Source organism: Hyla sarda, chromosome 3 (assembly GCF_029499605.1).
Source record: "Hyla sarda isolate aHylSar1 chromosome 3, aHylSar1.hap1, whole genome shotgun sequence".
Taxonomy (NCBI): Eukaryota; Metazoa; Chordata; class Amphibia; order Anura; family Hylidae; genus Hyla; species Hyla sarda.
This window is the reverse complement of record NC_079191.1, coordinates 32,074,354-32,087,130: the sequence shown is the minus strand read 5'-3', so window position 1 is coordinate 32,087,130 and position 12,777 is coordinate 32,074,354. Positions and strand designations below refer to the sequence as shown.

The window sequence follows — 12,777 nt, the reverse complement described above, 5'->3', positions numbered from 1 at the left end:
TCCAAATGATAGGCTCAGGGGCATAATATAAGCTTTATTTTTGTTAATATTCACAAAATATGATCTCTTAAATGCAAAAAGAAAAACTTTCTCAGATTGTCCTAATTTATGCAATACTATTGATTTAGAAATTGTTCGGTATAATCAGCTGGGAAAGGAGCGGGTAAAACACATTTTAATTGGGAAATCTATAAACCTTATTACAAATGTGTAATATCCTCGGACCGATTGTGGACAGTTTCATCTTTGAAACCAACAAAGCGTAGTATCGGAAGAATGGATTAGGGTAGGTTCACACTACGTTCCTGTCGAAAATGGAATGCCGATGTATAATGTTAAAGGGGTTATCCAGGGAAAAACTTTTTTTTATACGGTATATCAACTGGCTCCAGAAAGTTAAACAGATTTGTAAATTACGTCTAATATAAAATCTTAATCCTTTCAGTACTTATGAGCTTCTGAAGTTAAGGTTGTTCTTTTCTGTCTAAGTACTCTCTGATGACATGTTTCTAGGGAACCGCCCAGTTTAGAAGATTAATTTACAAATCTGTTTAACTTTCTGGAGCCAGTTGATATATATAAAAAAGTTTTTTTTCCCCTGGAATACCCCTTTAATTATAACCCCATTGTATTCTATACCCAAGATGTATACACCTGATGACTGAGTCCGGGACCTCTGCACCATTTTAGGCGGACTCAGAAGCACGGAATGCTGAGCTTTTGAAACAGCGCATAGGTCCCAAACTGAGTCACTAGGTGACTCTGTTCGGCCATAGAATTCAATGGCTCCGCTCCCCCCATCACCATTCTGTTTATAGGGCACAAATGTAGTATAAACCTCAATCCACTGATAACATTTAGGATTTGTATTGGCAAAAAATAGTCAAATCTAGTCTAACTTAACAAGCGGTATTCCGGCTTTATACATTTTATCCCCCATCCAATGGATGTATGATCGCAGGGGTCCTGCCGCTGGGGACCCCCGCGATCTCGGTGCAGCCCCTGGCATTCTGTGCCAGACGCTGCTTACAAAATGGGGATGTGACGTCACGGCCAAGCCCCTAGTTACGTCACGCCCCCTCTATTCATGTGTATGGGAGGAGGCATGACGGTCGTCTCGCCCCCTCCCATAGACTTGAATGGAGGGGGCGTGGCATCACTAGGGGGCGTGGTCGTGACATCATGTCCCCGCCAGGGGCTGCACCGAGATCGCGGGGGTCCGCAGTGGCGGGACCGCTGTAATCATACATCTTATCCCTTATCCTTTGAATAGGGAGGGGTAAGATGTATAAAGCAGAAATACCCCTTTATAGTCCAGAGCTGCTTTACTGACCGTTCTGCACAGATCGCTGCGGAAAAACGCAACTGATGCTGAGCGGTACAATTGTACGATGCCCAGAAAGTTCCATGCACAGGCCCTTTTAACGATGAATGGGAGTTGAACGCAGAACTTGTTGGGCACCAAACTTTACTGCCTACAGGGGATCCCGAAGAGGACACGCCTGAGCCCCGAGGACAGGTAAGTGATCGTCAGCGGAGCACACGGGGCACCATAAACGGCTATCCGGTGGCAGCTGAAGCAGTCTACACTGCCGGATAGCCGTTTATGCGATGGCCCCGACATAAAAAAGCATCGTATGTTGATGCTGCCTCTGAGAGGCCATCGTATGTTGAAATGATCGTATGTCGGGGCCATCGTAGGTCGGGGGGTCACTGTATTTCATTGTCATACCCCATTAACATCAGTCATTGTATGCAGAGTGGATTCTTACTAGATGTCTACAAAGGTTAGCAATTAATGTTTAATTGGTGCATTGAAAAAATAAATACAATATTTTATATTGCCCCATTAATGGAGCTGTTGAAACCTTCACATCTCACATTTGTCAGTTAAAGGGGTACTCTACTGAAAAAAAAAAATAATAATCAGCTGGTGCCAGAAAGTTAAACAGATTTGTAAATTACTTCTATTAAAAAATCTTAATCCTTCCAGTACATATGAGCTGCTGTTATGATCCACTGAAAATTAGAATTTCCTTTCTGCCTGACCGCAGTGCTCTCTGCTGACACCGCTGTCCATTTTAGGAACTGTCCAGAGTAGTAGATGTTTTCTATGGGGATTTGCTCCTTCTCTGGACAGTTCCTAAAATGGACAGAGGTGTCAGCAGAGAGCACTGTGGTCAGGCAGAAAGGAAATTCAAATTTTCTGTGGATCATAACAGCAGCTCATATGTACTGGAAGGATTAAGATTTTTTAATTGAAGTAATTTACAAATTTGTTTAACTTTTTGGCACCGGTTGATTAAAAAAAAAAATGTTTTCCAGTGGAGTACCCCTTTAAATAATTGGCCCAGATTGGTTTTAGATTGAGCTTCCTTCGACCCAAGATTTTGAAGTCCATTCTGCACCTACACACAAAACATGATCTGTAAGTAGGGTTTCCCCTGGCCGGTATTTTACAGGCATAGCCGGTATTTTGGCCACCCTGCTGGTATTTTTTATATAAAAAATACCGGCAAGGCAATGGCCGGTGTTTATCCAACCAATCCTCCAACTCCCGGAATGTTGCACCATATACTATACCAGTGTTTCCCAACCAGAGCACCTTTAGCTGTTGCAAAACTACAATTCCCAGCATGCCTGGACAGCCAACGGCTGTCCGGGCATGCTGGGAGTTGTAGTTTTGCAACAGCTGTAGGCACCCCTGGTTGGGAAACACTAATCTATACTATATATATATATATATATATATATATATATATATATATTCTGGGAGTTGTAGTTTTGCAACAGATGTAGGCACCCCTGGTTGGGAAACACTGATCTATACTATATATATATATATATATATATATATATATATATATATATATGCCGGGAGTTGTAGTTTTCGTTTGGGGCAGCTGCTGTATCAGGGCATGCTGGGAGTTGTAGTTATTAACTAACTGCAACTCAAGAATGTAATGAATAAAAAAGCGATTAAAAAGTCACTTCCAAAGGATAGGGCATAAGATGTCTGATTGTGACCCCCACGATCTCTGTGCAGCACCTGGCGTTCCTCTAGAACGCTGGGTGCCAGCGGTGGGGGTCGTGACGCCACATGACATCACACCACGCCCCCTCAATGCAAGTCTATGGGAGGGGGTGTGGTGACTGCGGCACCCCCTCCCATAGACTTGCATTGAGGGACCATGGCAAGACATCATGAGGGGCCATGGCAGTGATGTCACAACTCTCCCCCGCAGCTTTTTCCAAGCATTCGGAACAAAATATTCCAAACACTGGGGCAACGGAGTACCCCTTTAAAGGGGTACTCCCGTGGAAATTTTTTTTTTAAATCAACTGGTGCCAGAAAGTTAAACAGATTTGTAAATCACTTCTACTAAAAAAAATCTTTACCCTTCCAGTACTTTTTAGAGGCTGTATACTAAAAAGAAATCCAAAAAAGAAATGTATTTCCTGTGATGTCATGACCACAGTGCTCTCTGCTGACCTCTGCTGCCCATATTAAGAACTGTCCAGAGTAGGAGAAAATCCCCATCGCAAACATATGCTGCTCTGGACAGTTCCTAAAAATGGACAGCAGAGGTCAGCAAAGAGCACTGTGGTCATGACATCAGAGGAAGCTCATTTCTTTTTTGGATTTCTCTTTAGTATACAGCCCCTAATAAGTACTGGAAGGATTAAGATTTTTTTAATAGAAGTGATTTACAAATCTGTTTAACTTTCTGGCACCAGTTCATTTAAAAAAAAAAAAAAAAAAAAGGTTTTTCACGGGAGTACCCCTTTAAGAGAAGTTTTCACTTATCAAGACCTTTTACCCTGAAAAACTGCTTGAAATATTTTTTGGGAATGATTCATTTTTCTTGACTTTTTTATGGTGGGCGGACGCCCAGTTTGCCGCACGTGCGTTGTTTGTGTTATGTTTCCGAATTAATTACCCGGCAAATAGAGATCCAAGTAAAGTTTTGTCTTATTTCAATTAGAATTCATCAGAAAGACATAAAGAAAGGAAATGCTACAATTTATATGTTTTGATACTTACCATACCACTCCTAAGATAGGATTCAGCTGTGTGTGCCCGAGGATACAGATCTGCTATAAATTCATTTTTATCTAATTTGTCTGAGATCTAAGCTTCCTGTAGAGGTCTGTGATCAAAGAAACTGATTCCGTCTGATGTTGGCTCTGACACGTAATGTGTGCTGACTTAGTTCTGTCTATAAACTCGCAGTGGGAGGCTGGGACTGTCCCCTGACACCTGAGCGCAGTGAACTTTCATTATACCCGGGGATGGCGATAGCTACAGTTCCCATCGGTCATACAACGTAATAATTAACAAGATGCCGGAACGTTGTAGTAATGGTCATTGTTGAGGAGATAAATGCTGAGGAATCAGATGGGGATCAATGCCGGCATCCACAATTCTAGCGATACAGACAGTATTAGGGCCCATGGACGCTACAGAAATTCTTCATCAGATCCGCGCTGGATGATGTGTCGGAAAGAAAAAACTTGTTGACTAATGGACTTGTCCAAGAAAATATCCCAAATAATAAATATGTTAATTGTCTTGTAGGCTGCATTATTGTCTTGTATTGTCTTGTATCAGGCTGCATTCACACCATGTTTTTGCAATGCAGTTCCCGTATACGTTTTCAATGTGAAAACCGTATGCATGGACTCCCCATTGAAAACCGTACGCCAAAAGATGTATCAGGTTGTGTCCATTTTGCTTCCTGTACGGTTTTGTCAGTTTTTTTCCCTGTACCCAAAACCGTAGCCTACGGGTGCATGCACACCACGTTTTTACTATCCAGTTCCCGTATACAGTTTTCCTTGAAAAACCGTACTAAAATGTATTGAAAATCAGATGTATTGACTTAACATTGCAAACCGTATTGCAAACGCATCATATTACGGTTATGTCCGTTTGGCGACTTTCACGGTTGCGCCCAGTTTTTCAGCCGTGTTCGCAACCGGAGTATACAGCGTTTTTAGGTCCCAGCCGGATACGTTTTTATTAACATGGAAGTCAATGAGAACCGGACTAAACGGTATGAGTGTACGGTTGCATCCGTTTTAATCCCTCTGTTTTTATTATTGCACATGCGCAATGCAAGCCGAAAACACTACCCAGCTTTTAGAATGTTCTTTCTGGAAAAACATTATTTAAAAACAAGGCGAACATTGACAGACGTATACGTTTTTTTAGGGTGGAAACGGACACAACCGAATTAAACCGTACATCACGATTCCAACCGGATACAGGTTGATCTATGTGCACACGGTTTAATACGGTTAAGTCCGGTTTTTGCCTATCCGTTTTTTACAAAAAACCTGATACGGGAACTGGATAGCAAAAACGTGGTGTGCATGCACCCACCACGGTTTTTGGTCTGGGTGAAAAACTGTATTAAACCGTATATGTATTTTTTTTAACATGGGAGTCAATGGGAACCGTACAGAACCGTATGTGCGTTCGGTTTCATCCGGTTTTCACCATATGGTTTTTGACTTTGCACAGTTTTTTTTCTTGGAATTTCAATCAAACAAGTGAAACTTTATTCACAATGGAGTGAAAAGTTAAAAACGTATTACATTTTTTTCTTAAAAAACGGATGCAACCGGACATCCTTTTTCAAACCGTATACGGTTTTTAACTGTATATGGGTTGAAATGTGTACACAGGTTTTGATACAGTTTAGTCAGGTTTTGAGGAATCCATTGTTCATCAAAAACCTGATACGGGAACTGTATTGCAAAAAATGTGGTGTGCATGCAGCCTTACAAGGATGAAACAACAGAAGATGTCTGGATAAGGGCCCATGGACGCTACAGAAATTCTTCATCAGATCCGCGCTGGATGATGTTTCGGAAAGAAAAGACTTGTTGACTAATGGACTTGTCCAAGGAAATATCCCAAATAATAAATACGTTGTAGGAATCCTGATCTGTGTCGAAAATTCTGATACAGAACTTCCATACTGAAAAGCACAACTCCATTGAGATCAATGGGATTCTGCTGCATGGGGATTCCGCTCTGAGTTAAATGGGTTCTCCGCCCCTAGCATCTTATCCCCTATCCAAGGGATAGAGGATAAGATGTCAGATCGTGGGGGTCCCGCCGCTGGGGATCCCCGGGATCTCCGCTGCAGCATCCTGCAAACTCGCTCTGTGCGTAATGATGAGCAATACACGGGCCGGAGCATCGTGACGTCACGGATCCGCCTCCTCGTGACATCATGGCCCGCCCCTCAATACAAGTCTATGGGAGGGGGCGTGGCAGCCATGGCTGCCATGCCCCCTCCCATAGACTTGTATTGAGGGGGTGGGCCTTGACATCACGGGGGGGCGGATCCGTGACATCACGATGCTCCGGCCCCTGTATTGCTCATCATTACGCACAGAGCGAGTTTGCTCTGTGCAGAAATGATAGCGTGGTGGTGCAGCGGAGATCCCGGGGATCCCCAGCGGCGGGACCCCCGCGATCTGACATCTTATCCTCTATCCTTTGGATAGGGGATAAGATGCTAGGGGCGGAGTACCCCTTTAAAGGGAAAAAAATGTTTTTAAATTAACCGGTGGCAGAAAGTTAAACAGATTTGTAAATGACTTCCATTTTAAAATCTTAATCCTTCCAGTACTTATCAGCTGCTGTATGCTCCACAGGAAGTTCTTTTCTTTTTGAATTTCTTTTCAATCTGACCACAGTGTTCTCTGTCCATGTCAAGAACTGTCCAGAGCAGGAGCAAATCCTCATAGCAAACCTCTCCTGCTCTGGACAGTTCCTGACATGGATAGAGGTGTCTGCAGAGAGCACTGTGGTCAGACAGAAAAGAAGTTCAAAAAGAAAAGATAAGATTTTAAGATTTTTTAATAGAAGTAATTTACAAATCTTGTATGGAGCAGAATCTACAAATCTGTTTAACTTTCTGCCACCAGTTTATAAAGAAAAAAAATGCTTTCCACTGGAATACCCCTTTAATTCTGAGCAAAATATCCAAAGTATACATGAACTGAATAACCAAGATGTGAATTTTCCATGCAATGAAGTATTTGTGCTAGGAATTTTCCATGTTGCTGTATGTCTTGTTCACGCTTTGACGTGGCCAGTAGAGATGAGCGAATTTACAGTAAATTTGATTCGTCACAAACTTCTCGGCTCGGCAGTTGATTACTTATCCTGCGTAAATTAGTTCAGCCTTCAGGTGCTCCGGTGGGCTGGAAAAGGTGGATACATTCCTAGGAAAGAGTCTCCTAGGACTGTATCCACCTTTTCCCGCCCACCGGAGCACCTGAAAGCTGAACTCATTTATGCAGGAAAAGTCATCATCAACTGCCGAGCCGAGAAGTTCGTGACGAATCAAATTTACTGTAAGTTCGCTCATCTCTAGTGGCCAGTGTATGAATTTCCAGGCTTTGAATTGTCCATGCTAAGAAATGTCCAGACTAGAAATTGTCCAGGCCACAAATTGTCCTTGCTAAGAGAAATTGTCCAGGCTAGAAAATGGCCAGGACGAAGTATTGTCTATGCCAAAATTTTACCAGGTCATGAATTGTCCGGGCTAAGAATTGTTTATGCTATGGATTGTCCAGTTCAGAAGTTGTCCATGCTAGGAGGAATTGTTCAGGTTACAATTTGTCCATGCTATGAATTGGTTATGAATTGTCAAGGCTAGGAGGGATTGTTCAGGTTATTAATTGTCTTTGCAAAAAAATTTCCAGGCTAGGAACTGAATATAGACACCATGATCTCGAGAATGGGGCCCAAGTCTCCTGTTGTAAATAACCAGCAGGTTGTGCATGTGTGAGGCTTCTCCATTTATTGTCTATGGGAGCATGGGGATAGCTGAGTACGGCGCATAGCTTTCCCTGGCACTACCAATGACATCCAGTGTAGCAGCCATATACATACATGATCTGACAGGAGATTCCCACAGGAGGCTCAGGTCTCCATCCTAGAGATCCTAGAGATCCCAGTGATCCGACACCGAAATAGGGCTGGAAGAGACTTTTAATCCAGGTTAGGCAATGACAATGTTTACAATTATTACCTGACTCGTGTGACCCACCAAGATTTTGAAATTATAATAAACTTTTTATTTTATTTTTTCATAGGAATAAAAGAAAACAGAAAGAAACCAAGAAGTTAAATACAAATATAACGATACATAAGAATGGAATCACATAGAAATTGATCTTCATGAGAAAATCCATTTGGTGAATTTTGGAATTTTTTCAAATGTATAAAAACTTCTGTGAACGACTTGTCTTGTATTTCTCTATTTTATGCCTACATCTTCCCTTGACAACCTTGGGCTGAATCTCCTTGCATGGCCCAATCCTCTAGATCTCAGGACCACTGAACCACTTTTTATCTATTTTTCATAATTCTGCTCTGAATGACGTTTTGCGGGTCAGCACGAAAACCTGTGTCAATATGTCCAGTTTTATGGCCTACGTTGTCATGGTGTCAAATGGTGTCTGGGTCACCCATAGTTGGATGTCCTATACACTCCATGCAGGTAAAAGGTCAGCAACCTGCACCCTGTAAAATGTCCCATTACTTGATTCCTTTAGACCGTCTATATTAGGACATTCTCTGTGTCTTCATGGAGAGGAATTCATTGTTGGCCTGACTTTTGGGGTCGTTGCAGTGTCTTGCTAGGAAAACATACACAAGTTCAGAAATTATTTAAGTTGTTGTGATAGCCTGGGGGAGTAGGGTATATGGGGTGTAGCTGTGCGGTGACTAAAGGGCGTCTGGTTAACCCTTGCTATTCGTGACGCCAGGGTGAGGGCTCCTCTGTAATGCTTGTCCTACCGCCACCCTTCCCAAGAGTGATAGGGAGGTATAGAATAATTGAATGTCCACAACCAGAGAGTTTGCTGAAAACAGTTGGAACTTTACCCAAGATTTTATGCAAACTTCACAACAGGAACAGTCTCTATACATGCAAATTCTCTTGGAGATTGGCAAAGGTTGGGACCTTAAACTATTTAGAGTTTTTAGGATGATATGCGCTGTTCCACTGGATTTAGGGGATTAGTTGCAGTCTAGTAGTAACGCTAGCTTTAGCGGGGATTAGTTTAGACCTCACAGTTTAGTCTGCTGAGGCTGGTAGGTTTTTCAGGCCTAGCATGTCTTTGCAAGTTGCGCAGATCCCTCCTGCTAGTCCGGCATCCACGAGAGCAGCAACCCAAGAGAGCGATAATTGGCTACAGCTCCCTTATATGGGCAGGGGCTGGACTAGAGCTAATTGGTCCAATACTTCTGTCAATCACCTTTACAAAGGGTTATGGGTAACATGTGACCGAAGGACCTCCAAAAGGTCCTCTAACATACCATAGAGAAATTAACATAGTCACATGACCGAAGGTCCTGCGACGCTAACAAGGTAAGTACTCTATATATTATCTTTAATACACACCTTATTAAATATATACACATATAAACACTATAGAATTAGAGTAGAAGGAGGCGACTAGGGGCTGTCCCACCTGGGGGACCCTACCTGAACGTAGTAACTCTGACTTTGGGGACCACCATACAAGGTTCGGTATGCAATACGGTACCGAGACACCACAGTGTAAACATTGAATCCGTCTAAAATACAAAATTGAATTTGTGGCCATGTTAGAGGTAGTGGGGATCAGGACACACTCGTTCTTTATAGTTTGGAACCTGCCATGTGTAGATCATTTAATTTTGGGCCTACAACTCCTATACAGACCTATGTGTCTTAGAGAGTACCAACCCTTTCATTGATCCACCACTCCTGATACCCATGAGGCTTTTCTTCACTGTACAGTTGCCTTCTTATCCTCTTACTTTTAAATTATCTTATTTAAATCTATTTCTCAGCTTGGTGATGACTGGTACCCTCCATTACATCTCCCTCATGCATCGTCAGCAATATAGAAATATCTTTATCGTGACAATATATCAATTTGTATTTAGGATAGGCTATCAATATCATACTGTTGTGGTCTGAACCTTGCACCCCTGATGATTAGCGGATTCAATTGGTTTGACCTACAATGAATTGCAATACCAGGCACTGCCACTACAAAATTTATGGAGCTGTTCCTGGTGAACAATAAAGAAAATATGCTACTTGCCAAAGCAGAAGGGTGTCAGTCCTAGGAGATGGGGTCTCACTGGGGCCTGTAATGTCTGCAGGGGTGGACCCCCAACCCTCAAAAAAATATTATAGACTGTGCTCTGGGCCATCAAGCATTGTCCACATTCTCAGTCCACCTCTGGATAGTGACCATAATGGTTGTCATCCAGCTTTCTCAGAAACATATAGTGAGTAGAATACCTGAATGAACCCTTTTCCCTTGGAGGGGTCACCATCTTGAAGAACCTTATGCAATTTACTTTTAGACTTTGATAATGTTTGTGGTTTGACGTCTCTCCCCGGCAATTAAAATACACAAAGCGTTTGTCACGGCACGGGCTCCACGCATTCGCCGAGTATATGGTGACTTTCCTCGCCCTTGTTCGTGTTCTTACAAATTATGACCCCAATTGCTTCAGTGAGAATTACCTAGAATATGGTATGACAGTGATAGAGGTTGATTTACAGTGCTGTAAATGAAGACACCATCAGGAGGCCCTAACCCCCCAAAAAAGATAAAAATGCTCAAGCTTAATGAACAGCTCCTTAGGCGCTTTCTTGAGGAGCTTATTTGCATGTCCCAGGTGGCAGCTTGCGTCCTCTGGATTCCACGTACCGCGCCGTGAATGGGATGTTGAATGCTGTGACATTGTCCTATGAATGAACATACAAGGGCTTTTCCATCTGCCTCCATAGCAGTACATCAATGACCGGTCTGCTTTCATAAAAATAGATGGGAAAAAAGTTTGATAGCTTATCATTTCACTGTTTCTTTCTCTTTGTATAAATATTATGTTCAGTCAAGTAATAATTGTAGAATTACATTTTTTTTTTCTAATTTTTACATTACATGTTTTTTTTTGCATATTTTTTAAACACTTCAACCTTAACCCCTTAAGGACCAGGCCATTTTACACCTTAGGACCAGAGCGTTTTTTGCACATCTGACCACTGTCACTTTAATAACTCTGGAATGCTATTAGTTATCATTCTGATTCCGAGATTGTTTTTTCGTGACATATTCTACTTTAACACAGTGGTAAAATTTTGTGGCAACTTGCATCATTTCTTGGTGAAAAATCCAAAAATTTGATGAAAGAAATGACAATTTAGAATTTTTCTAACTTTGAAGCTCTCTGCTTGTAAGGAAAATGGATATTCCAAATAATTTTCTTTGGATCACATATACAACAAGTCTACTTTATGTTTGCATCATAAAATTTGACGTGTTTTTACTTTTGGAAGACACCAGAGGGCTTCAAAGTTCATCAGCAATTTTCAAATTTTTCACAAAATTTTCAAACTCACTATTTTTCAGTGACCAGTTCAGTTTTGAAGTGGATTTGAAAGGTCTTCATATTAGAAATACCCCATAAATGACCCCAATATAAAAACTACACCCCCCAAAGTATTCAAAATGACATTCAGTAAGTGTTTTAACCCTTTAGGTGTTTCACAGGAATAGCAGCAAAGTGAAGGAGAAAATTCAAAATCTTCATTTTTTTTTGCATGTTCTTGTAGACCCAGTTTTTGAAATTTTTGAAAGGGGTAAAAGGAGACATTTTTTACTGGTATTTGTAGCCCAATTTCTCTCGAGTAAGCACATACCTCATATGTCTATGTAAAGTGTTCGGTGGGTGCAGTAGAGGGCTCAGAAGGGAAGGAGCGACAAGGGAATTTTGGAGAGAACATTTTTCTGAAATGGTTTTTGGGGGGCATGTCACCTTTAGGAAGCCCCTAGGGTGCCAAAACAGCAAAAAAAAAAAAAAAAAAAACGTACCAAGGAATTAAGTGAGCCTTAATAACCCACAGGTGTTTCATGACTTTTGCAAAGGTAAAAATAATAATAATTTTACATAAAATGCTTGTTTTCCCAAAAATTTTACATTTTTACAAAGGGTTAAAGCAGAAAATACCCCCCCAAAATTTGAAGCACAATTTCTCCCGATTCAGAAAACACCCCATGTGGGGGTGAAAAATGCTCTGCTAGCGCACTACAGGTCTCAGAAGAGGAGTAGTCACATTTGGCTTTTTGGAAGCAAATTTTGCTCTGGGGGCATGCCGCATTTAGGAAGCCCCTATGGTGCCAGGACAGCAAAAAAAAAAACACATGCATTATATTTTGGAAACTAGACCCCTTGGGGAACATAACAAGGGGTAAAGTGAACCTTAATACCCCACAGGGGTTTCACAACTTTTGCATATGTAAAAAAAAATACAAAATTTTACCGAAAATGCTTGGTTTCCCAAAAATTTTACATTTTTACAAAGGGTTAAAGCAGAAAATTCCCCCCAAAATTTGAAGCCCAATTTCTCCCGATTCAGAAAACACCCCATATGGGGGTGAGAAGTGCTCTGCTGGCGCACTACAGGTCTCAGATGCGGAGTAGTCACATTTGGCTTTTTGTAAGCAAATTTTGCTCTGGGGGCATGTTGCATTTAGGAAGCCCCTATGGTGCCAGGACAGCAAAAAAAAAAAAAAACACATGGCATTATATTTTGGAAACTAGACCCCTTGGGGAATGTAACAAGGGGTAAAGTAAGCCTTAATACCCCACAGGGATTCCATGACTTTTGCATATGTAAAAAAAAAAAAATATATCACTAAAATGTGGGTTTCCCCACAAATTTCACATTGTTGCAAGGGTTA

General features: G+C 41.6%; 1 protein-coding gene across 4 annotated transcripts in view; it reads left to right on the top strand.

The window, feature by feature from the left end:
• Nucleotides 1-8,264, top strand: part of PKHD1 (PKHD1 ciliary IPT domain containing fibrocystin/polyductin) — a 707,308-nt gene extending 699,044 nt beyond the window's left edge. For all 4 annotated transcript variants that reach the window (XM_056564010.1, XM_056564009.1, XM_056564011.1 and 1 more), the window contains one exon: nt 8,122-8,264. In XM_056564010.1, coding sequence (XP_056419985.1) covers nt 8,122-8,156 — 35 coding nt within the window. In that variant the 3' untranslated portion in view covers nt 8,157-8,264. The remainder of the gene's footprint in view (nt 1-8,121) is intronic.
• Nucleotides 8,265-12,777: the final 4,513 nt, after the last annotated feature.